This window comes from Pinus tabuliformis, chromosome 3_2 (genome assembly GCF_031772625.1).
Source record: "Pinus tabuliformis cultivar Carrire ecotype Pingquan chromosome 3_2, CPIR1, whole genome shotgun sequence".
In the NCBI taxonomy this organism is placed as follows: domain Eukaryota; kingdom Viridiplantae; phylum Streptophyta; class Pinopsida; order Pinales; family Pinaceae; genus Pinus; species Pinus tabuliformis.
In genome coordinates this window covers 706,953,939-706,979,505 of record NC_142302.1, presented here as the reverse complement: position 1 = coordinate 706,979,505, position 25,567 = coordinate 706,953,939, and the positions used below count along the sequence as shown (strand labels likewise).

Here is a 25,567-nt window from a genome sequence, read left to right as displayed (position 1 = left end):
AGATGAAAAATGGGGCTAAAAAGGGTGAAACCAAGGATGCCATATTGGATGCCAAAAATGATGCATAACTAGATGAAAATTCAGACTCAAACCTAGGCGCAAAATGAGATACAAATGTGGCAGAAAAAACGATGCAAATTCGGATGCCAAAAATGATGCAAAATTGAACATAAAAAATGGTGTAAATTTGGACACAAAAGTAGAAAAAATGGTGCAAAAATGGGAATAAAAATGCCTCAAATTTAGATGCAAATTGAGATGCAACATTGGATGCAAAATGAGGTGCAAAAAATGATGCAAAACTTGGTGCAAAAACAAATATAAAAGTAGACGTAAAAAATGGTTCAAAATTGAACGTAACATTAGACTCAAAATGAGATGCAAAGATGGACATAAGACATGGCTCAACATAGGATGCAAATTTAGATGCAAATTTGGATGCTCAAAAGGATGCAAGAAATGAAGCTAAAAACAATGCTAAATTGGATGCAACAAATGATGCAAAATTAGATGCAAAATAGGATGAAAAAAAGAGAAACAAATCAAACGCAAAAGTGGATGCAAAAAATGGTGCAAAAAAATATGTAAAAATGGATGAAAAATTTGGCACTAAATTAGATTCAAGATATGGTGGAAAATTGGATGCAAAAAATGGTGCAAAAATAGGCACAAAAACTGGCGCAAAAATAGATGCAAAAATAGGTACAAAATTAGAAGCAAAAAATGGCATAAGACTAGATGCAAAAACTGACACAAATTGGATGCAAAAAAAGACACTAAATCGGATGCAAAATATGGTGTAAAACTCGATGCAAATTACGAAGAAAAACTAGAAGCAAATAATGGCACAAAACAAGAAGAAAAAAACGATGCAAAAAATGACACAAAAGTAGAAGCAAAACCTGTTGTAAAACCAAATGCAAATCTTGGTGCAAAATATGATGCAAAATTTGGCATAAAAAAGGATGAAAATTTTGATGCAAAAAAGGACACTTTAAAAATTGTACAATAGAGCCTTATTTAGCGCCAAGATACTTATCCCAATTGGGAAAAAAATGCACTAAAATCTGGTGCTTAATATGGCGCAAATTTCCTGTTTTGTTGTAGTGTAGGTTGTCCCCAATATTGCTCAAAAACCACCAAACCATTACCTATTAATGTTTATAGCTCCCTTCCAATGAAACCAAAAATGTTGGGGCAATTATATGAATGATATATCACCACGAATTAAATTATCAACCAGGGAATCGTAATTAGTAGAGATTATAGTAACTTATCTCATACCAATCTTAGTTTTAAAAATTTAAAAGAAATCCAATCGTTACTAATAATGCACACACTTTCATGCATTAATTATTGTAGTTTCTACTAGTACTAGAAATCATTTAGTACAAGTACATGAAATCATTCAATACAGGTACAGGAAATCATTCAATACAGTTACATGAAACTATTTAGTACAGGTATAGGAAATCATTCAGTATAGGTACATGAAACTATTTAGTATAGGTATAGGAAACTATGTACTATAATACTAGTTTGGGAATTTTGTTTTCTATATGAAATGAAACAATCCAATGAAACATGAATAAGGGTACACTCTATACTACTACTATTTAAGATACAAAACATTCAAAATCAAAAAATAAAATTCACAACTCTATCTTATCAATGAAGCAACCTCTTTCTTATGAAAAATAAATCTAAGACATATGAATTCCACACACATAGCTAAAACTTGAAATGTTAACAATCTTAAAAGCTTACACTTATATGCCTATCTAATCACTCTTGCAGCATTGGATTGATCCTTTAACCTATGATCTAAAACCACACATAGCTAGACCTATGAGAAACAATTAATTTTCTACGAGAATGAGTAAGGAAATTTTATGCAAAATAGAGTAAATAATTGATTAAATTTCTACACAAATTAAAGACAACTACAACTTAGAGCACACAATTACTGAATGAAATGCTAACTACAAAATAAAAAAGAAGAAGCTCACCAAGATGATGTTGGTGGGCCCTTTCCAAGACCAACTGATGACTTATAAGAACTTACATACTACTGAGATAAAATACACAATATCATAACAACTATATTTGCATTAGTCTTCAAAACTTGAAATTACAAACTGTTCTTGAAAATATTTAACAGCATAACTAAAGATTACATACACAAAATGAAATATATGTTTCTATTACTCAATCAACTACCCTCAGATGATCCCCTTCACCATATTTAGGCACTCTTTAAATAGCGAAAAAAAAACCTGAGATGAAAAGAGATCGAATGCATATCTTGAGAAGGTTTTATTGGTCTTCACATCCATGGTTTCATAAAAATAAAAAAATATCATTACAATCTTAACATATCACTTAAAATATATAAGAAGATGTTTTAGTAAAAAACCGCATGCTTATTTTGATCAGTGCAAGTACCTGATCTCCAACAATTGTGGTACTGAAATGTTCCAATACTCTATTACAGGTATCAAATGAGCGATTTGTAGTGCAGGTACCAAAAGTGATCTGTGGTGTAGGTACCAAACAACGAATGCGTGTAGGTACTAGAGAATGATTGCATGGTACAAGATTGCTGCCAGCTGAAGTATTTGATGGAGGTTGGTCATCATCGAGATCCTTCTCTAATAAAATTCTCATAGTCCAATTATATACTTAATTAGCAACAAAATAATTATTCTAGCTGCTAAGAAATCACAAAACTATGATTAAAAAGTCTTTATACCTCATGTACACTAGAAGGCCAACGAAGAATAGCTCAAGGCGTACTTAGAGGAATAATTGTGTGTTTTCAAGGCAAAAATAGGTGTAAGGGAGGAAAATTGGATGGTTTCAGACATCAAAATGCAGGCTCACCAATAAGTGTCATGTTGGAGTCTTGGATCGCGACTCCAATTCCAGTGGTATCTAGACATCTTGGTCCTAGGCTAGCCTACTAGTTTCTAATATATGTTGCTTGCGGGGTGTTGCATATATCTAGGAAGGTTGATAATTCCCTATCAAAAAATATTTTTGTTGAGAAAATGATAATAAAAGAGGCTATAATAGTTTGGATTTCCTTTAGGTATTTTATATATGTCAGACCAGGAGGTAACTCCTCAAATGTAATCATATTATTCATTCAGGTTGTTCATTATTATATACAAGAGGGAGTGACTATTCAATTCATCTCCTGATGACTCTCCGTTTTCTCTATTATTTATTTACACTAATTACAGTTATTCAACCAATCCCTATGATTAGGTGTCAACATTCCCTCCCTTAATATAAGGGATGTTGGTGAGGACAAGCATCAGTCTGAATCTTTCAAGCTTTTCTCTTCCAAGCGCTTTGGTGAAGATGTCTGCAATCTGCTCATTAGTGGAGCAATGGCAAAGATGGATTGTTTTTACCTCAATATGATGTCGAATGAGATGATATTTTGCATTGATGTGCTTCGTTTGATCATGGAACTTTCGGTTCTTGGCCAACTTTATTGCCAAGGTATTGTCAATCATGAGTGGATTCAATTGTTCTTGTTTTACCTGCAAATCTTCCAAAATTTTCCTAAGCCACACAATTTCTTTTTTTTGCCTCAGCTGCTGCCACATATTCAGCCTCTATTGTGGAATCTACTGGAACTGATTGTTTACATGATCTCCAGGAGACAACTCCTTATCCAAGATTCATAGCATAACCCGGAGTAGATACCGCAATTTCTTTGTCTCCATCAAAGTCTGAATCAGAGTATCCAATCAAGCTGAAGTCGCCCACCTGTGTATACTTGATTCCAAAGTCTTGAGTTCCCTTCAAGTACTTTAGAACTCTTTTTGCAGTAGACCAATTTCCCTCACAAGGCTTTTTCATAAACTTGGAGAGGATTCCAACAACAAACAAAATGTCTGGTCTGGTAGTAGTTAAGTAGTTGAGACTTCCTACAAGTTGTCTATAATTTGTTGCATCCTCAAATTCTTTTCCTTCAATGGACGTGAGCTTTAAGTTTTGTTCCATTGGAGTAGTCAGAGGATTGCATTCAATCATGCCAAACCTGTTCAACAGATCTCCACTGTGCTTCTTTTGAGAAAGGAATATGGACTTCAGATGTTGAATTACTTCAATACCAAGATAGTAATGAACATAGCCCAAATTAATCATTTCAAAACCTTTTCTCAATTCCTTCTTTATGGATGCAATGTAGCTCTCATTGTTCCCTGTCATCAAAATATCATCTACATATACCACAAGATATACAACTGTTTTGTCAACCTTCTTGACAAACAAAGTTGCATCATCAAGATCATAATGTTTGAAATTGAGTTTCAGAAGATGCTCAGTTAGTTTTTCATACCAGGCTTGATGTGCTTGTTTGAGGTGATACAAGGATTTCACAAGTTTTTATACTTTATGTTCATGTCCTTTTACAACAAATCTTTCAGGTTGGGACATAAAAACATTCTCTTTTAGATCTCCATTCAAGAAAGAATTTTTTACATCCATTTGATGGACTTTCCAACCGTTCTGAGCTGCTAGGGCAAAGAGTGTCCGGATGGTAGCCCATTTGGTTGTGGGGGAAAAAGTCTCCTCATAATTAACCCCTTCCTTTTTTGAAAAACCTTTTGCCACAATCCTGGCTTTGTGCTTGTCAAGTGAGCCATCAGCTTTATACTTGTTCTTGTAGACCCACTTGCAACCAATTGGTTTGGTTCCCAATGGAGGATCAACCAGCTTCTAAGTGCCATTCTTTATCAAGGAATCATACTCCTTTTGCATTGCTTCTTTCCATTTGTCATGAGCAGCAGCCTCTTTGAAGGAAGTTGATTCAAAATCCGTAGACAAATTCAATTCACAATCATAACAAACATCCATATCAATAATCAGAGTCATCTACATCACCTCCATTTTGTCAGGTTGAATTTCTAGTTCCTGTCTTTCCAGCCTCATCAGGATCAACACTTTCAAGTGTCTTTGTTATCCACTTTGGGGGACCTTTCTGAGATGGTCCAGGTTGCTCCGTTGATTGAGTTGGGACTGAATCAAGATTGAGTCTCCCAATTCTGTCAATCACGTCACTCAAAGTATCATCCGTTGTTGTAGTTTCATGGGGGGGAGAGAATGCTTTAGAAGAAGATTCCACGGGTTGATCTAGTATAGGAATCCCCCCTTTAAGATGTGGAACCTAATTATCAAATTATTGAAATGAATTTTCATTTGTGAATCTATCCAAGCGATCAAGTTGTCACTCAACAACATTGTCAATTTTCAATGATTCAAGAAAGATTACATCTCTAGATACAACAAACCTTTTATTGACTTCATCATAGAGATGGTATGCTTTGGAGGTGTTTGAATACCATAGGAAGATACACTTACAACTTCTTGCACTAATTTTGTTTCTATGTACCTTTGGTATCAAGGCATAACATGTGGAACCAAAGACCCTTAGATGCTTTACCGAAGGAATGTGACCATACCACATTTCATAACGAGTCTTGTTTCTAATAGCATTAGATGGACATCTATTCTTTACATATACAACACATAGAACTGCATCAGCCCAAAACATCATTTTTTATTTTTGAAAAACATCATGGAGCGCACCATATTTAAGATTGTCCTATTCATTCTTTCAGCTACACCGTTCTGTTGGGGATTATAAGGCACAATTGTTTGATGTTTGATCCAATGTTGGGAAAGATAGTTTTCAAATTCATTTGAAGTGTATTATTTTCCATTGTCAATGAGAATAGAGCCAATATGAGATTGCGCATCATTTTCAATTCATGTATGAAAGTTCTTGAATGTTTGAAAAGCATCAGATTTGTTCTTCAATAAATCAACCCAACACATTCTGGTGTAGTCATCAATAAATGTCATCATATATTTATTTCCATTTGCAGAAGGAACATGCATTGGACCACATAAACCTAAATCAATGAGTTCAAGTTTTCTACGTGCTCTAGAATGTGAATCATGAAAATATTTTTTGCTATGCTTTCCTAGAATGCAAGCATCACATTGCTTAAGTTTCCTAGGAATTGTAGGCAAACCAGTAACACCATTTTTCTTCAACAAGCGGAGGCTATCATTGTTCAAGTGTAAAAATCTAGCATGCCATAGTAAACTTGATGGAAATGTACCTTCTTCATAATGAGAATTGTATGAGAAATTTTGTGCACAAGCAGAGGTACCCTGCAACTTGAGAAGCCTTTCTTCTTCTATCCCCATCATGACAAGTGAGTGGTCTGATGCTTTTCTCACCTCAAGCTTTCCATCAAAAATATTAATGGAGTGTCCTTTCTGGTGGATTTGGACCAAGGACAACAAGTTTCTCCTCAGCTATGGGAGATATAAAACATGATGCAGAAGAAAGTCTGGAAGGCTACGCAATTTAAGCCTGATTGTACCAAGCCCTAATGTCTTGAGTTTTGATTTGTCTGCAATGTATACTACTCCATCAACATTGTCAATAAATTATCAAAAAAATATCTTCTAAAATTCATGTGGCAAGTTGCTCTTGAATCAAGCAACCAATCATTTTTCCAAGAAGCAAGTGAAGCATTAAATAAGTCTTCATTACTCCAATATTACAGTGTGCCACAACATAGTGAGCGGATTAAGGTGTTATACCTTTCTCTTTGTCATTAGTTTTACCTTTGGGTTGGTTTCTTTCATGCTCAATTTTGTCCCAAGGCAACTTGCATGTGGATGCATCATGTGATCCATCTCTTTTGCAGCATATGCAGTGCAAATCTGACTTTTCTCCTTGAGAGTGTCTACCCCCCTGCCTCTTAAATTTCTTCCTCTTCCTCTTCGAACACCTCTTCCTCTCGAAGAATCTTGAGAAAGATTATTCTCTCTATGTGCAATGCACACAACCTCTTCAGAAGACTGAAGAGTTGTCTTCTTCCCAAAAGCTTTCTCTCTTTTAGCAAATTTTTTCACAAGGGAGTCAAAGGTAATATCTTTGAGGTTTCCATTTGCTTGTAATGACTCAAGATAATTTGAGTAAGTGGGATAACGTTCCTTGAGAAAATCTATCAGAGGAATGTCCAGTTCAACATTAGTGTCTTTGATATCATGCATAATAGATTTTACTTTAGATGCAAGAGCAAGAGGATCATCATTTTGTAATTGAAGGGTGAACAATTTAATCATGAGTTGAACAACTTCAAGTGCAGAGAGTGAGTCATAGAGTTCCTTCATTTTTTGTAAGGTTTTGAAAGAATTTGAAAATGGTGAAATATGGCGACTCACCTCTTCATTTACTGATGCTGCAATAAATGTAGAAGCCTTGTTGTTCTTATTTTCCCAAATGGGGAATTCCTTGTCTGAGGTAGGTTGTTCTGGCTCTTTGTATATGTTTCCAACACACACTCCTTTCCACAACTCATTAAAAATGAGAGTGTGTTGGATTTTCCGAGACCATTCAGGACAGTTCTCCTTCCCATTGAGAACGACTCCCACAAAAGATATCAAAGAGTGCATTTTAAAAATGTGTTTTGTGTAAAACAAATCGCTCTTCTGCTTGTAAAAAAATGACGTAGTAGATTGACGAAAATGAGGTGGTAGTCTGTAATTCGACTACTAGTTAACTTTATAACCAATCAGCTGCGCTTAAATCCGATTCCCCCTGAGGGTCCCACTTATCTGACCAATGACTATCGGTCCCTCATTAAGTTCTCCTTTTATCAAGCGCTTCAATCCGTGCCATTGATCTCACTTCTCCAGATCCAATGGATATCGCATCGTTCGCTCACCAACTAACCCGGACGATCTCCACCATCAATGTGACTTGTCCAATCGAACGGCTGTCGCACAATCTCACGTGAAATCTTGCACGACCAATATCAGGTCGAGAGCACATGAGAAAAGTGTTTTTCTCGTGCTACATGTCGCCCACTAAGGTTAATCGCATGAATTTTAGGAATACCGTTTACAGCCTCTAGGGTGCACGAGATACTATTTCCCACTTATCAATACCACCCACGTGCTTAATTCATAATTTTAATAAAGGCGCTTAAGGAAAGGTTTAGCACTTAAAATCAGTATTAACACTTAACACTAATTGACTGTGATTTATAAATAAAATGTATGAACAAAGAAAAATACCCGATTAGGGTACAGAACGCTGATACACAGTCATAAGAGAATTTCATTCATTGCACCCATGTTTAACATTATGAAACCAAGAGAGTGATGAAACCATGAGAGGTATATCAGTAGGCAGCATGCATGTAGGTGTGGGAGTGATACCTCAATTGTGCTTGTGGAGCAGTTGCCTCACATAACCAGCCGAACGTCTGCAGCAGTTTCCAAAGAGGGGCAGCAATTGCGAGAGAGGGGAAAACCTGTAGAACGGTTATCAAATTCTTGAGAGAGGCACATCCGTGGAGTGGTTGCAAGAGGTCAGTTTTACAAAATAGGCGTAACATAGGTAGAAGGGAGTTACAAAGTAGAGAAGGAAGCCAAAAATGGTGTTGGCTCCGATACCATTTCAGACCAAGAGGTAACTCCTCAAATGTAATTGTATTATTAATTTAGGTTGTTCATTATTATATACAAGAGGGAGTGACTGTTTAGTTCATCTCCCGATGACTCTCCATTTTCTCTATTATTTATTTACACTAATTACAGTTGTTCACCCAATCCCTATGATTAGGTGTCAACGGTATAAATGATTTCCTAGGGTGACAATGAAACTATGAGGCCTAAAATAGTAAAAAACATAATGCTTCCACATATATAGATGTCCAAAAGGAATGTTACAAACTTAAATTGGGGAAGCACCACATAGTACCTTGTTTCTAAAGGAATTGGTTTTGCATTGTAGGCAAAATTACTAACTAGTATGGATGTCTCACCCCTGACTTAACCAATTAATATTATATAGATGGGTGTGTAACATAGATGGAATATTCATCTTCTTGATGACCGAATGTGATTAGGTTGTTATGGGAGACATTGTGAATAATGCATTTTAGTGATGTCCCTTTTTCCAAAATATATGAGTGTAGATGTGCTCACCTTCTATGAGATGATCTCAAATGGCCATGTGTATCACCCTATGTCTTTGGAAGAGAATTAATTTGAAATTTTGAACCTCAACAACCCCCTCCTTCTAATGTTAGATTTTCAAATCTTTGTCTGTTAGGTCCCTATAATACTAGTGTATCACCTTTATTGGTATGGTTAATGTATCCCCCTATTGTTATTGTTGTACCAATGTATCCCCCATATTGTTATTGTTATGCCCCATAGAATCACATTATTGTTATTGTTGTGTCCTTAAATTATTTTTTTTTCCCCTGGGAAAAAGTCGTAATTTCTATTAAGATTAAGAAATTACATTTTGTATATGCCGAAGCATTCGAGTATTGGCAGATCTGCCCAAAATATTCAGTCTGCAGTGCTTTTTAAAGTACAAAAATCAAGCAGTTGTCTCCTCGCAGGGAGCAGTCGAAAAACTGTTATGCTATCAGTTTAATATATATAGACATCTTCGCTCTACGCAGAGAGCCATAATTAACAGGTATGTCAAAATAAAGTGCTGTACAAAAAACTAAGTAGAGTAGATCGATAGTCATAGTCATCAATCAAAAAACCAAAATGTAGATCTGTAGATGGGCTTTAGTGCCCATTTTCCATCTGATCATCAAAGGGTCGGTGATAGTGCTGATAAAATGACCCTTCGATTTCCTCCAATATCAGCCAATTGTCTCCTTGCCTGTGCGCTGCTTCTTTGGAGAGTTGATCAGCAGTGGTATTTTGTTCCCTGTAGATGTGACGACAAACAAAAGATTCAAAGGAAGCAGTCAGACGCTTTGCCTCATCTAGTATGTGCCTCAATGTAAATGCATGACAATGTGATGAACCAGACAGCCAATTACAAACAATTTTGGAATCTCCAAACAGCTGAAGATGTCTACAATGCTTTTGTATGGCGTAATGAATGAGGTGTTTGGCAGTGCATAATTCAGAGAAATTATTAGTTCCTCTGCCAAGGGGGATTTGAATTTTGTAGCTGTGTGAGTCATTGATATGTAATACAGCTCCCCCCCCCACAACCCACTTCTTGTGCAGACCCGTCAAAGAAAGCCCAAGGTTTTGATTTGTCAATATCCAAAGGTTTTAGTATGCGAACAGGCCCCGGGTTATTATCCTCTGGAATTAAGGAATAGTCTGCAATGGTGTGCTGGAGAATGGAAGGCCAGTGCGGGGCTCGAAGATTAAAGATTGCCTGATTCCGGGCAATCCAAATCGCCCAGCATGCAAGAAGAGGGATGTTGATGGTCTTTCCAGAATGTTCTTGATTCCAATTTTCCCATGCTTCCATAACGCTGCTTCCATGCCAAGTAGTCTGTAATGATAAATGGTTCGTGATTCCTTGCCAAAGTTGTTGAGCAGAGCTGCAGTTCAAAAATAGATGAGCGGTGCTTTCTTCCTCCTGTTGGCATAGATGGCACCGAAAAGGACCGTGGAAGGAGCGCTTCATGAGATTGGTACCCGTGGGCACCTTATCGAATATAACATTCCACATAAGCAGACGGGTTCGCGGAGGAGATTTAAGCTTCCAAGTTAACTTCCAAGCAGGATGGATGACGAGAGGCTTATATGGTTCCATAAGTCTTATGTAACCAAGCTTTGGCGTATATACACCATGTTTAGCAAATGCCCAAATGATCTCATCTGTTCCTTCAGTAAGTCTGATATGAGCTTGCGAGAGTGCATCCGTGTACTCAGCCCATATAATGTGCCAATGTACAGGGATATCAAGAGCTCGTGCATCCAGCCAGGCTTGATGTAAAAAGGAGGAGTTAGCTTGATCGCCAATGTGCATAATAGATATGATACCCCTGTTATTTAGATGCTCAATGAGACCTTCAGGGAGTCTATGAGCATTTCCGCAACCCACCCAGGGATCTCGACCTATACGAACCACATTACCAGCCCTGATACGCCATGTTATGCCTTCTCTGATAAGGGGCAGTGTGCCTATAACTGCCTTCCATATGATGGATATATTGTGGAGTGATTCATGTTGTCTACAGATCCAATCCAGTACATTTAAAGGTCTGATATATTTTTCATAAGCAACTTTTGTCCAAAGTCCTTCTGAAGTGAGAAGTTGCCATCCAAGCTTAGCCGCCAGAGCCTTAGAGAAAAGATCGAGCCTTTTAATGCCCCAGCCCCCCCATCGTTTAGGCTTAGCAATAGTATCCCATTTGACCCATGCAAATATTCTGCCTGGTTGATGGCCTTTCCACAGAAACCTACTGCAAAGATGCTGTAAACGATTGAGAATGCCTCTTGGGATCCAAGAGAGGGCCATCCAGTATACCGGTGTGGCTTCAATTACTGCTTTAATAAGTATCAGTCGTCCGGCTCTTGATAGATATCTATGGTACCATACCTGGAGTCTCTTTTCCACCTTAGCAATAAGCCATAACCAATCAGCAATTTTGTATCCATTTGGTTTCAATCTGAAGCCAAGATATTTGATGCCTTCCGCTAAGGTCAGGCTATGAAATGGAAAACGCTGCAGTGCATAAGTGCTTTCATTGACAGAGCATCCAAAGGAAGTGATGGTGGATTTGCTGTTATTGATATTCATTCCTGTAGCTTGTTGAAAGAGAAGGAATGAGGAATGAAGCACAGATGAGTCTCCAATACTGCCATTCAGGAAAATAAGAATGTCATCCACAAATAATAAGTGAGTAAGATACAGGTTATTCGCTAGCTTAATACCAGTAATCTGATGGCGATCACGTGCTGATGAGATAACCTTACTCAAGCCTTCCATGATGAGCAAAAAAAGTAGAGGGGAGAGTGGACAACCCTGTCGGAGGCCTCTCTCAGATGTGAAAAAGGAGGTAGCTTCACCATTAAGCAGTACACTGTAGGATACATTTGTAATGCAGCTCATAATCCATTTGATGAAGGCGTAAGGGAAGCCCAGATGGGTGAGAAGCAAACGAAGATAAAGCCAGTTAGTTCTATCAAATGCCTTGGATAGATCAACCTTAAGAATCATGCCTTTTTGTTTCTTAATCTGCATGGTGTGCATAAGCTCTTGAGCAGTAGCAATGGCCTCGTGGATCTGTCTGTGGTTCAGGAAAGCAAATTGTTCAGCAGATATGTGATGGGACAAGATGGGTTTGAGGCGATTAGCGATGATTTTAGCGATGATCTTGTATAGGCAATTGCAAAGAGATATAGGACGGAAATCATCAAAAGATTGAGGGGCGTTCGACTTGGGAATAAGGGCAATGAAGGTAGATTTAATGGCAGATGAGATACGTCCCGTACTTCTGCTTTCTTCGACAATTCTCAGAAGATCATTGCCCAGAAGATCAAAGAAAGCAAAATAGAATTCAATGGTCCATCCATCAGGTCCAGGGCTCTTGTCCTTTTTGAACCATTTCAGAGTTGCCTCCAGTTCTGCCATAGTAACTTCCTTCTGTAATTCCTCTGCATCTTCAGGTTCAATGTATCTGGGGAAAAGTTCCGCTACCCTCATGATCTCCAAGATATTGGCTTCTACAGGGGCCTTGTAAATGGCCTTGAAATGTTCTGTAGCCAGCCTGGCCAGATTCCGCTGTGTAGAGACAGTGGCCCCTTGTTCATTCTTTAGTTCCCAGATAGAATTTATTGCTTTACGGCCATTTGCAAACTTATGATAAAATTTTGTGTTTGCATCTCCTTCAGTAAGCCAAATAGCTCGGCTCCTAAGGCGCCAGCTCTCTTCCCTCTCCTTCAGTATTTGAGTGCGCTTTGCAATAAGGGAGGAATAAGTCTCCTTGCTTTCAGGGGATATGAAGGTCCCATTGGATGAGTCTTCAAATTCAGCAATGATCCTTTCAGCCTCCTTTAGGGTCAAATCATCCTGTATGCGCTTTCGATGTGCCCAGTTCTTGGTAAGCTTCTTGAGCTCTGTGAGCTTCCTTACAAAACCTTCTGATAGGTCTTCTCCTTCTCCAATGGCATTGGATTGCCAAAAATTGTGCACCAATTGGATGTAAGAGGGATCTTGTAACCAGGCGGCATTAAATTTGAAGGGACTCTTGATCTTGCGGGAAAGGTCATCTACCTCCAGATAGATAGGCCTGTGATCTGATATTCCACCCGTGCCAACCCATTGTCGAACTCTGGGCATCTCATTAACCAGGTGTTCCTTGATAAGAAATCTGTCAAGTCTCCTTGCCAAGCTCTGTTCTCCGCTGCGATTGTTTGTCCATGTATATTGAAGTTTAGCAGATGGGATGTCCACCCAATGATGGTCCTCTAATAAACCTGATATAGTGTCAGAAAGGATGTCGACCTGAGCAGAGTGCCCCCATGATTCGCTATATCCAAGGGAGAAATTAAGATCTCCGCCAAGAATAATATTATCAGCTTGAAAGACTTCTGATTCAAATAAAGCTCTCCAATAATTTGCTCGATCATTACATGGGCCATATACATTAATGATCCGGATGTCACTAATCGCAGAATGTGCATTGATGTCAAGACCGATAAATCCTCTCCCCCCAAAGGTGTTCTTAATCTCAGCCACTCTGTTGTTAACCCCAATGGCCAATCCCCCAGATCGACCAGATGCATCCAAAGCCTGAAAGGTCCAGGAAGGGAACCAGGCTGAAAGGGTATGAATGAGGGTTTCAGCCTGACAGAGGGTCTCTTGAAGAAAAATGAAGTCCATCTGAGAAGATAAGAGCAGTCTCCTAAGTGCTAGTTTTTTGGCTGAACTAGCAAAGCCCCGACAATTGAAGGAGAGAAATTTCATGAGGGAAAGGGGGCTGGGCCATTCCTCGCTCTAAGGGCCCGGAGAATAGTCTGTTGTCGCCCAAGGGCGATCTCTTCATCCACCGTGTGCCTCGCTTTGGATATACCAGAGGGTCGACCACGGGAAGATCTATGAGACATGGTCAGACGGGAGATGTCCAGTCCAAAAGCATCAGGGCCCCTGTCCTTCAGACGGGGGCGCAAAGAGTACCGGGGGGGGATGGAGATGAATATAGAGATAAAGAGGCTAGAGTCGAGGAGATAATAGAGGGCGGAGCCACCGGGGGGGGATGAGGAAGAGAGCAAGAGAGTGAGGTGTGCGAATGATGCTCAAGTGAGGTGGGTGCCAAGGTAGCAGAGGGTAATGAAGTGGGATCAGATGCAGATGCAGTGAGATGAGTTGATATGCCTATAGACATGCATGAATTTGGAGTAGACAGAGAGTGAATAGAGAACTTACCCGTATACTCCAGGTCCTCCTGTTCGGTAGGCGGTTGCACCGGTGCCGACGAGGAAGGAGGCGGGTCGATAGGCTCCCCAGCAATGTCAGTAGCCTGTGTGCTTCGAGGCACCTCCGCAGGTTGTGGCTAGTCCGGTGCACCAGAGGCACTGACAGGATGCGTCTCTGAAGGGATGTTCTGAGTCTGTGGAGAGGCTTCCTCAGAGCCATTCAGGGTCGATTTCTTAAGGAGTGGGCAGTCTCTGTACAAGTGGCCCACTTTGTGGCATCTGCGGCATCTGTAAGGAACGCCTTCATAGTCAATAATCTGCTTGCGTTCCGTGTCCCTCCACTGAATGGTAATATACTCCAGCAAGCCTCCTCTCGTGTCCAAGTTGATGAGTATTCTGGCATAGGCCATCATACCCGTCTGCAGAAAAGATTTATCATAGCCCATGTATCCCCCAATGGCATTGCCAATCCTTTTGAAAATGTCTTCTGACCAGTACTGGAGGGGGAGCCCAGGCAGGCGTATCCAGACTGGTCCAATACCAATTTGCTCCGTTTCAGGGTCAAAAAGCGGAGTCCATCTCTTCAATAATACAGGGGCATGCTCGAAATGCCAATATGATGAAAGTACCCAGTTGGTATGGTCGGCACGCGCGAAGCGAAGTGCGAACCAGCCCCGCACGAAGGTCTGCACAAAGGGGGTTTCTACCAGATGGTGGCCCCAGACTTCCGCTGCCCATTGCTTCAAGCGTGCAGCCGAGTAGTTGCGGCCCCGAATGCGGCCAACCAAAACACGATCCGCAAAGTCCATAGCCTCGCCCCAGCGAATGTCGTCTTCCAACCTTAGAAAAACGTCCTCCTCTCTGGATTTAAAGCACTTATACTTCCGCTTTGGCCCACGGGGGGGTGTTCTGTGAGGACGGTCAGGAGGAGAGGGGAAGGTGTGCTAAGGGGGAGAGGGATTGGGGAAGAACGATGGACCCAGATAGCCGGAGGACGAAGGGATTCCAGTGAGCGGAGGCACAACCGTGAAACTACCAGATGAAGGACCGATGGAAACAGGGATACCAATAGCATGTCCAGAGCTAGAGGGGTTAGTATAATGGAGGTTTTGGGAAACCGCAACCGGAGGCTGTGAACCAAGGGTAGGGTTAATACAACTTGCAACAAACCCTAGGGTAGCCGGAGAGTGTGGGGGCGTGGATAATGCAGGCCAGGTCGGCGGGTCGTCCAGGAGGACCACCGGGTTGTGCAGATGAGGTTCACAGAAAGAAATCGGCGGAAAAAGTTCAGATGGTTCTGATATGTACATACCTCCGGAAGATACAAGAGGAGTGCACCAGATGGAGACCCCCTCCAATGGGTCCTCCGAATAATCAACGGCCTCGTTCTCCTCCATAGCCAGCTGCGCCAGGGATCTGAAGACACCTCGGAACGGAAAGAAGACGGACGAAAACAACAGTTCTGGTGGTAAACGGACCGTGAAAACACACCGTCACAGCGCCTCCCGAAGTCGGTGGTAACCGCCCGTGAATATTACCCGCAGGTCAACTAGAGCTCCGAGGGTAAGGTAAAAACGGTGAACGGTGAACGGCTACGCTATAGGAACAGGAGCAAGCTGGTGGGATCGATCACAGTCTGCAGAGGGCAAACCCTAACCATAACCCTCGCTCAGACGGGATCACACGGACTCCATCTCTTCACCAGAGTGAGTGAACCCCCAGATCATTATGCCCTTGTGTCCTTAAATTATTATTTTTATGTAGGATCTAATTATATTGTGACCCCTTAGACTCCTATATATAGAATGGAGGTATAGTCATTTGTATCATCCAATAATTGTTTGTTTATCTATGTAAAGGAGGTTTCCCCATCGAATAGGCTAATTTTTAAGTCATTGATCTATCTTTTCTTCTATTTTGTGAGTTGGTTTAATAACATTTAGTATCAGAACTTTGGGCTCTCAAGTTTTGCTTCTTCAAACATGTCATCTTGGCATTTTCACTATAACTTTTTTATACGAGGATTCAAAAGCTGAAATTCAAACCGTGTGGAGCCAAAATATTGGTGAACATTGTGTACGAATTTCAGATCTTGGTTCGCTATATTTTCAAAGATATGATCTGAGGAACTTAGGGTTTTTGTAGGCTCCAAAAATCAATCTCAAACAACTTACCTAGGGGAAATCATCATAACTTTTTGTCAAAGCATCAGATTTAAATTTTGTAAAAGCATTTGAAAGTGCACAAACGTTAGCTTTTCATGTATCATTTTCAAGTCAGAAGGTCGAAACAATGACATGTAGCACTCCATACATGATCTCTCTACTGAATTAGTTGATAATCAGGCCATTGTGGGAGATTGGACATAAATATTTCTCGAAGAATCCAATATTGGTATGACTTGCGGGTTTGAAATAAGACTCAGAGGGCTACAAAACGATCAATTTTCAGACCTTGGAGATCCTAAATTACAAAGATACAAAATTTTCAATATTGAGCTCCTAAAAAACATGAACAAGGTGTGCATTTTTTTTTTAATTTTGCATAACTTTTGTTTGAAAAATAAGTTTGAAGTGATTGAAAGGGAATAGAGAAGCATATATATCATTGCTTAATTGCAAAATGCCTAAAAAGAAAAAAATGGACTCACCTAGTAAGAATTCAGAAAGCTCTTCTATGACCATGAAGAAGAGGAAGACATGCAACATGATATATCAAAATTAAGAGACCAAGTAACCAAAAATGAAATTGAAGCTAAGATGGATGCCTTGAAGAATTATATAAAGGATACATGGAATATTTTAATGATGGTTTAGAAAAATAAATGAGAACGGACTTGGAATATTTGAAGGAAGGTTTGAGAAAATTGCTACAATAAATGCTTCCTAGTGGTGACAAGGTACTCCATGAAAATCATGATGAAGATAAAATGAATATGAATTTTGATTTTAGAGACTCTAATAATGGGTTCAAGACTAGCCAAATTCTAAAGACTGTTATGAGGAAGTTTGATGGAAAGGACCTGGTAACATGGGGTACTACATATGGAGTAATTCTTTGATCTAAATAATGTGTCGAATACACAAAAGGTATGCATTGCATCTTTATATTTAGAACAAAATCAATTTGTGTGGTATCGATGGCTTTGTTCTTGTAAATAAATTGTCACTTGGATAGTTTTTGTGGAAGAATTCGTAGCACATTATGAGGATACAAAGAGAAACACCTTCTTTATCCAACTAATAAATCTCAAGCAATAGGGTTCAATGGTGTAGCACATTAGTGCTTCCAAAGATTGAATATCAAGGTAAATTATATTCCAGAGGAGGATAGGATTGATGTCTTCATAGGAACTTTAAAGGATAACTTCCAACATGAGGTTCACCTTTGGGAACCTAATTCATTTGAAAAGGAATTCAAGGTGACAAGAAAAGTTGAAAGCAAAATTATGGCAACAAGGAAGTCTACCACTTATAATTATAAAGAGAGAACTGTTGTTTCTTTTAGCCTTCCACAACCTACAAGGTTGACATCACAACAATTGGAGGAAAAAAGAGAAAAATGACTTTGTTATAGTAGTGATATAAAATACACTAAAGGTCATAAGTGTGCTAAGAAGAAATTATTTTACATAGATTGTGAAGATGAAGAAGAAAAAGAACAAGAAACATCAAAATAAGAAAATATACACCAGGAACCAACCCCATAGAAAGAAGAAATGAATCCAACCATATCTTGTAATGCATTGGCAGGAATTGCCACTACTCAAACTATCAATATAGATGAATATATAAAGAAGAAAAAGGTAATAGTATTGATTGATTCAGGTAGTACCCATAATTTTATTCATTGTAAGATAGCCAAGGAATTAAATTTCTTTCTATATCCAACACTAGAGTGTCAAGTGATGGTTTAAAATGGAGGAAATATAAATTGCTCTAGAAAGTTCCATAATATCAAGTTAACCATGGGGGAATATGTATTGAATAGTTCAATGCTTTCCATTCCAATGGGTGGTGTTGATTTTGTACTAAGAGTCCAATGGTTACAATCTTTGGGGATGATAGCTTTTAATTTTCAAGAACTTTTCATGAATTTTTTTGGGAAGGAAAGGAAATTGAATTAAGGGGTAACACAGGGAAACCAAGGAAGATAATTACCTCTAATGGAATGATAAATATTTTGAAGAAATAGAAACAAGGCATAATTGCATAATTATGCTCACTAGAGGTTTAAACATTGAGATCATCTATTTCTCCAAATCTCTAAAAAGTCTTGGACAATCATTCCAAGGTATTTGAGACTCTCAAAGGCCTCCCACCTATTCATGATCATGATCATGCTATTCACTTGATTCTAGTAAGTCTTCCTTCAAACATTAAGCCTTACAGATATCCCTACCCCCAAAAGAGTGAAATTGAACACATGGTTGCAAAAATGCTAGAGGTCGGTATAATTCAACCTAGTCAAAGTTCTTTCTCTACTCAAGTAGTACTGGTGCACAAGAAGGATGGATCATGGCATATATGTCCATATTATAGGGAGCTCAACAAGTTCACTATTAAAATTAAATTTATCATTCCTTTCATTAATGAATTGTTGGATGAATTACATGGAGAAATTTACTTCACCAAAGTTGTATCTTCGTTCAAGATATCATCAAATTAGAATGAAGACTGAAGACATCATGAAAACAACATTTAGAACTCATGAAGGTCATTATGAATTTTTGGTCATGCCTTTTGGCCTTACTGATGCACCTTCCACATTTCAAGGTTTGATGAATTCTATTTTCAAGCCATTCCTTAGAAAATTTGTGTTAGTATTTTTTGATGATATATTAATCTACAACAAGTCTTGGAAGGATCATGTTCAACATGTTGGCAGGGTACTCAAACTATTGGTGGAGAAACAATTATATGAAAAAGTCTCTAAATGCTTTGTTGGAGTAAAAGAGGTGGAATATTTTGGTCATATTGTATGTCATGAGGGTGTTAAGGTAGACCCTAACAAAATTAAATCCGTTAAGGAATGGAAAATTCCCACAACCCTAAAACATCTTCAAGGATTTATTGGGTTGACAAGGTATTATCACAAGTTTTTTAAGAATTATGGGAGAATAGCAGTGCCTCTAACAATATTACTGAAGAAATATGCATTTTCTTGGACTCTAGAAGCAACTGAGGCCTTTGAACACCTTAAAGAGGCAATGTGCCAAGCACTGATCTTAGCTACACCAGATTTCACAAAAACCTTTATTGTGGAATGTCATGCCTCAGGAAATGGAATTGGTGTTGTTTTAATGCAAGAAAGAAGACCCATTTATTTTGAAAGTCGTCCAATCAAGGGAAAGTATTTACACAAGCCTATTTATGAGAAGGAAATGTTGGTAATACTACATGCACTAAATAAATGACAACCTTACCTAATGGGAAGACACTTCAAGGTAAAAACATATCATGATAGTCTTCAATATTTTTTGGAACAAAGATTACCTTCAGAAGAGAAGAAAAAATGGGTCACCAAGGTGTTGGGTCATGACATTGAAATCATCTAGAAAAAAGGGAAGCAAAATGTTGTTGTAGTTTCACTCTCAAGAAAGGATGAGGATGTGGAAGCATTGCTTTGTGTCATTTCTATTATCAAGCCTAACTGGATAAACAAAGCAAGGGATGAATGGAAGAATGATGAAGAGGTGTGGGCACTCATTCAAAAGTTGCAAAAAGATACCAATACATTTGATACATTTATCCATTCCAAGTCAATGTTGGAAGGAGGTCTCAATGGATTTTATCACAGGTTTACCGAAGTATGAAAGAAAGAGTGTCATCATGGTGGTAGTTGATAGACTTACCAAGTATGCACACTTTTTTCATTATCTCATCCATTTAAATACAGTACAGTTACTACTGCATTTATGGAAACAATTCAAAAGATACATGGAAACCCAAAGATTATTGTATGCAACAGAGATCCCACTTTCATTGGAAATTTTTGGACGGAACTATTTTCTTGTTTGGGTACTCAATTAGCTCATAACTCATCTTATCATCCTCAATATGATGGTAAAACTGAGATAGTGAACAAATGTGTGGAAGGATATCTTCGTTGATTTGTATCTGATAAACAAACACAATACGTCAAGTGTTTATCTCTGGCTGAATTGTGGTATAAAAATTTCTTCCATAATGCAAAAAAATGACCCCATTTATGGAACTTTATGGATATCATCCACCATCTATCACATCATCTTTAAGGGAAAATTCTAAGGTTCAAGCAGTGGAAGATCACATTGAGTATCAACAACAAGTTCTACAACTCTTAAAGGATAACCTCACTCTGGCGTAGAATCAAATGAAACAACGGGCTTATCAACATCGCAATGAAAGAATTTTTGATGTAGTTGGTTGGGTATTTTTACGACTACAACCATACAAACAAATGTCCCTCGAGAAAGCTAAGAAGGATAATAAATTATCACCCAAGTACTATGATCCTTACAAGGTTTTGCAAACGATTGGTGTTGGCATTATGTTTCTGGTATGGCTATATGTTACATATGTTGTACTTGATGGCAACTCCCATTTTATTGAAAAAGTAAGAAGGACGCAGAAAATCAGTTCAGAAGGCGCGTACCCGCAGGCACATCATGCAGGTACCGCGTCCAGAGACGCAGGCCAACCGTTCAGGAGGTGCGTCCACCCAGTGCACACATTTCAAGGCAGAGAAAGGCACACGTGGGGGTTTCTTGTGTTTTAATCTTGGTATCTAGCCGACGGTATTGTGTTATTATGGTGTCGGCTCGTGGTATTGTTCCATGATTTGAGGAGGAGCTTGCCTATATAAAGCAAAGGAGATCACTTGGCTAAGCATCTTTTGCAATTGAATATCTTTAGATCTGAAATATTGGGTTATGGTCTTAAAAGCTTGATCTATATGAAAAGGAAGTTGAAGGCGAATCTGTGAAGGGTGATCTTTCGAGCGCATGATCAGATCTGAGTATCTGTGCCACTCTAGTGGACTGTCTATTCAGCCCTAATCAGAAGGTCGCAGGTGTCTAACAGGAGATCTGCGTGGGGACGCAGTGCCGTAACTGGAGACCTGCGTGGGGACGCAGTGCAGTAACAGGAGACCTGCGTGGGGGACGCAGTACAGTAACAGGAGACCTGCGTGGGGACGCAGAGCGACTAAGGTTCAGGTGCGTCCCTGCAGCAAAAGGACGCGGCGCGATAGTATTTCTGGGTGCGTCCCTGCAGCAAAGTACGCGGCGCGATAGTACTTCTGGGTGCGTCCCTGAAGCAACAGTACGCAGTGCAGTTGAAGGAACAGTGCGTGGGCACGCAGTGCGGCAGAAGGATCTCTGCGGGTGTACGCAGGAAAGTAGAAGGTGAAACTGCGTCGCGACGCAGGCCACAGAAGGGAAAACTGCGTCTCTGTCTTAAGATGTTCTGTTGATTGAATTTTTCTGTTGATCAGGTGTTCTGGGTTAGTTCTCTTATTGCTGATCTGATATCTGTAGTGGACTGTAACTTTTATGTACTTGATGATCATTTGATGCTTTATGAAAAGAAGTAGGGGGTTGTAGCTCCCTTCCAGGAGAGACTGGAAAACGAGAGAGAGAGAGTTGTAGCTCTCTGCAGGTTGCAGCCTGCGTACTGGTAAAGGACTGCACTAGTACAAAACCATTGTAAAAGAAGTTTCTAAGTTGAAAGAAGATAGAGACATATTGCAGCAGGTGGTTTTCACCCACATTGGGTTTCCACCTTACATCTTGTGTTCCTTGGTGTGACTATCTGTTTTTTTCTTTGTTCATGCTCATTATTTTTATGGTACTGACATGAAAAAATAATTCAAAGAACAAATAAGGAAGATTGTTTAAAAGAATTAGATAATACTGATTCACCCCCCCTCTCAGTATTATTTCCAACAATTGGTATCGGAGCAGGTCCTTCAGAGAAGCTTGATCGCTTGAAGGTAGATCGTTCATCATGAGCAACTACGAGAGAGAAGCATCAATCAGGCCACCGGTTTTTGATGGGACAAACTTCAATTATTGGAAGGTAAGAGTTACTGCCTATCTTCAATCTCTTGGTACAGAAGTTTGGGACATCGTAGAGACAGGCTATGCTTTTCCTTCAGCTACTCCTACAGATGCAGCCGAGAAAAAGAAGTATGAAACAAATGCAAAAGCAGTCAGTACTCTATTAGGATGTATATCTCAATCAAAATTCATGAAGGTAATGCACGATAAATCCGCAAAAGAGATATGGGACAAAATTGTCACGAGCTATGAAGGAGATGAACAGGTAAAGCGTGCTAAACTTCAAACTCTCAGAATTCAGTATGAGACTCTCAAAATGCATAATGATGAAAGTGTGGCTAACTATTTTCTTCGGGTAGATGAGGTTGTTAATTGTATGAAAACTTTGGGTGAAGAAATAAAAGAGGCTATTGTGGTTGAAAAGGTTCTAAGATCATTGTCCCCCAAGTTTGAATCTAAAGTATCTGCAATAGAAGAAAAGGAAAATCTACGAATTCTTACTATGTCTCAGCTACATGGAATTCTAACTGCTTATGAAATGAGAAAGGGAGGTCCTTCAGACAGAAGAGAAGCTGCTTTCAAGGCATCAGGCAAAGGAGATTATTATGAAGCAAGCCACGTCCCAGAAGAAGAGGAAGAAGAATCAAATTTTGTCAGAAATCTTCAAAGGGGTTCTGGAAGGTTCAGAGGTAAGTTACCTTTTAAATGCTTTGCTTGTGGAAGAGTAGGTCATTATGCTGCAAAATTCCCTTATAAGGATAAAGGAAAGGAACCTGCTAGATGGAACAAGAAACAGAACGCAAATAAGAAAAGCTACTACACTCATGAAGATAGTGATGGTCTATCAAACAGTGATGAAGATGAACAAGGTAATGAATATAAGTTGTTAATGGCATTTGAAGATGATGATTATATGGATTCTGTAGATGTGGATAACCTTTATGATGAAATTACTAGACTCAAGAGATGTATAGAAGAAAAGAACATGATCATTGACACTCTACAATTTCAAATTGATGAAAAGGAAAAACATCTTGAAAAATTAGAAGGTGAAATTGTTGGTCTTAGAAAAGAGATTGAGAAAACAAAAGCTATTAATCTCAAGTTTGTCAAAGGATCTGAAACTTTGGATGAGATTATCAATGTGCAGCGGTCTCCTCTAAACAAGACAGGTCTGGGCTATAATGGAGAAACTTCTCAAGCATACACCTCAAAAAGTTATCTTGATGCAGCAAGAAGAAATGAGCAAAAGAAAAATGAAGATCATCAGGTAAAGCAGGGACGAATTACAAACAGAAACTATCAGGGGCAATCCATCTTAAGGGTGAACAAAAGCTACAACCAGCCACAGGTAAAATCTTCTCAATTTGGTTCAAGAATGGATGACAATAGAAATTACAATCATTTGGCCGGTAGATTTGATAACCGCACAAGTTTCTTCAATGGACAATGCTTTTCTTGCCATAACTTTGGTCACAAAGCAGCTCAATGTGTTGCATATAAAACAATCATGACTAGGGAAGCTCAAAAACAAAAAAGTATGACAGGGATTACAAAAAGGACCTATAACAACTTTTCGGTTCTTGAAAATGAAGTTGAATGTTCTATTTGCGATAACTTTGGTCATGAAGACTCTGAATGCAAGAGCAGGTTTCAGCAGAAAAAGGAACAAGCCTCAAGGACCAAAACATGGAGAATAAAGGAACGTCAAACAAAAAGATGTGGGATAGCATTTTATGCAGAGGGACAGGAAAATCTATGGTACATTGATAGTGGATGTTCGAAGCATATGGCAGGTGATAAAGAAAAAATTGAGTCTTATTCAGCTCTAGAAAAGGGAAAGAAAGTCTCTTTTGGAAATGATACTCCTGTAACTATAAAAGGAAAGGGCATTGCTCAGTTAAAAGAAAAGGTCAAGGCTGGAAATGTTTTGTATGTTGATGGATTGAAGCATAATATTCTAAGTGTCAGCCAGATGTGTGATCAAAGAACCGAGGTTATATTCAGATCAAATGGATGTCTTGTTCGTGATCTTGATACAGGTAAAACAGTGATCAAAGGCAAAAGAACTCCAAATAATCTGTACATATTTGAAGAAGGACAACAACAATGCTATCTGAGCACTGGTTATGGCATCGAAGGTTGGGGCATCTAAGCTTTTCACAAATAAGAAAAGCATGCAAATATCAGGCAGTTCGCGATCTTCCAGATATCAAAATTCCTGACAACACCATATGCAAATCATGTCAGTTTGGAAAACAAACCAGAACTAACTTTCCAGAGAAGGAAGGATCAGCTAGCATGCCTCTTGAGCTAGTACATACAGATACATGTGGTCCATTCAGGAAAAGAACACCTAGAGGAGAAGAATACTTGATATTATTCATTGACGATTTATCCAGGTTTGTCTGGCTAGGAGAAAATGAATCAGGTCACAAAATTAAGTGCCTCAGATCCGACAGAGGTGGGGAGTTTACTTCAAATGAATTTTTCGATTTCTGTGAAGAACATGGGATAAGAAGAGAATTCTCTACAGCTAGAACTCCTCAGCAAAATGGAGTTGTGGAAAGAATGAACAGAACAGTCCAACAAATGGCTCGTGGTATGCTTGATGAATCAGGAACTCCTGCAACTTTCTGGGGTGAAGTTGCACATGCTGCGGTTGTTATTCTCAACAAAACAAATGTCCGGGTGAACAACACTCAAACTCCTCATGAGATCTGGAGTGGTAAGACTCCTTCGGTAAAGCACTTCAAAATCTTTGGGAGAAAATGCTATATCAAGAATACTGATGAGTAGCTTGGCAAACTTGAACCTAGAGCAGATGAAGGCATTCTTCTTGGATACTCTCCACATAGCAAAGCATACAAATGCTACAATAAAAGACTTGGCAGAATTATTGACAGCATTGATGTAGTGGTTGATGAGAAGGGATACATTCCTAGGCAAGTACATCATGAAGACATCGAAGAAGATGAAGGCTACCCTTGAAGACATAATGATGAAGAAGAAGAACCTCAAGAAGAACCAGAGGAGCAGACAAGAATAGAAGAGAAAACCCCATCCAGATATGTTCAGAAGAATCATCCAGAATCTCAGATTGTGGGGTAGAAAGAAGCAGGTGTACAAACTAGAAGAACAGTTGCAGAAGCCTCAAGCTATTTGGCATTACTCTCCTCCACCGAACCACAAAATGTGAAAGAGGCATGCAAAGATGAATGTTGGGTGAAAGCAATGGATGAAGAACTTGAGAAAATCGAAAAGAACAACACTTGGGAGCTGGTTCCTAGA

The 25,567-nt window shown here is 39.1% G+C and overlaps 1 protein-coding gene across 1 annotated transcript; it reads right to left on the bottom strand.

The window, feature by feature from the left end:
• Nucleotides 1–14,372: 14,372 nt before the first annotated feature.
• On the bottom strand, nucleotides 14,373–15,044 carry LOC149182604 (uncharacterized). Its single transcript, XM_089414608.1, has one exon. The coding sequence runs from the start codon at nucleotides 15,042–15,044 to the stop codon at nucleotides 14,373–14,375; it is 672 nt and encodes a 223-aa protein (XP_089270734.1).
• Between the last annotated feature and the right edge of the window lie 10,523 nt (nucleotides 15,045–25,567).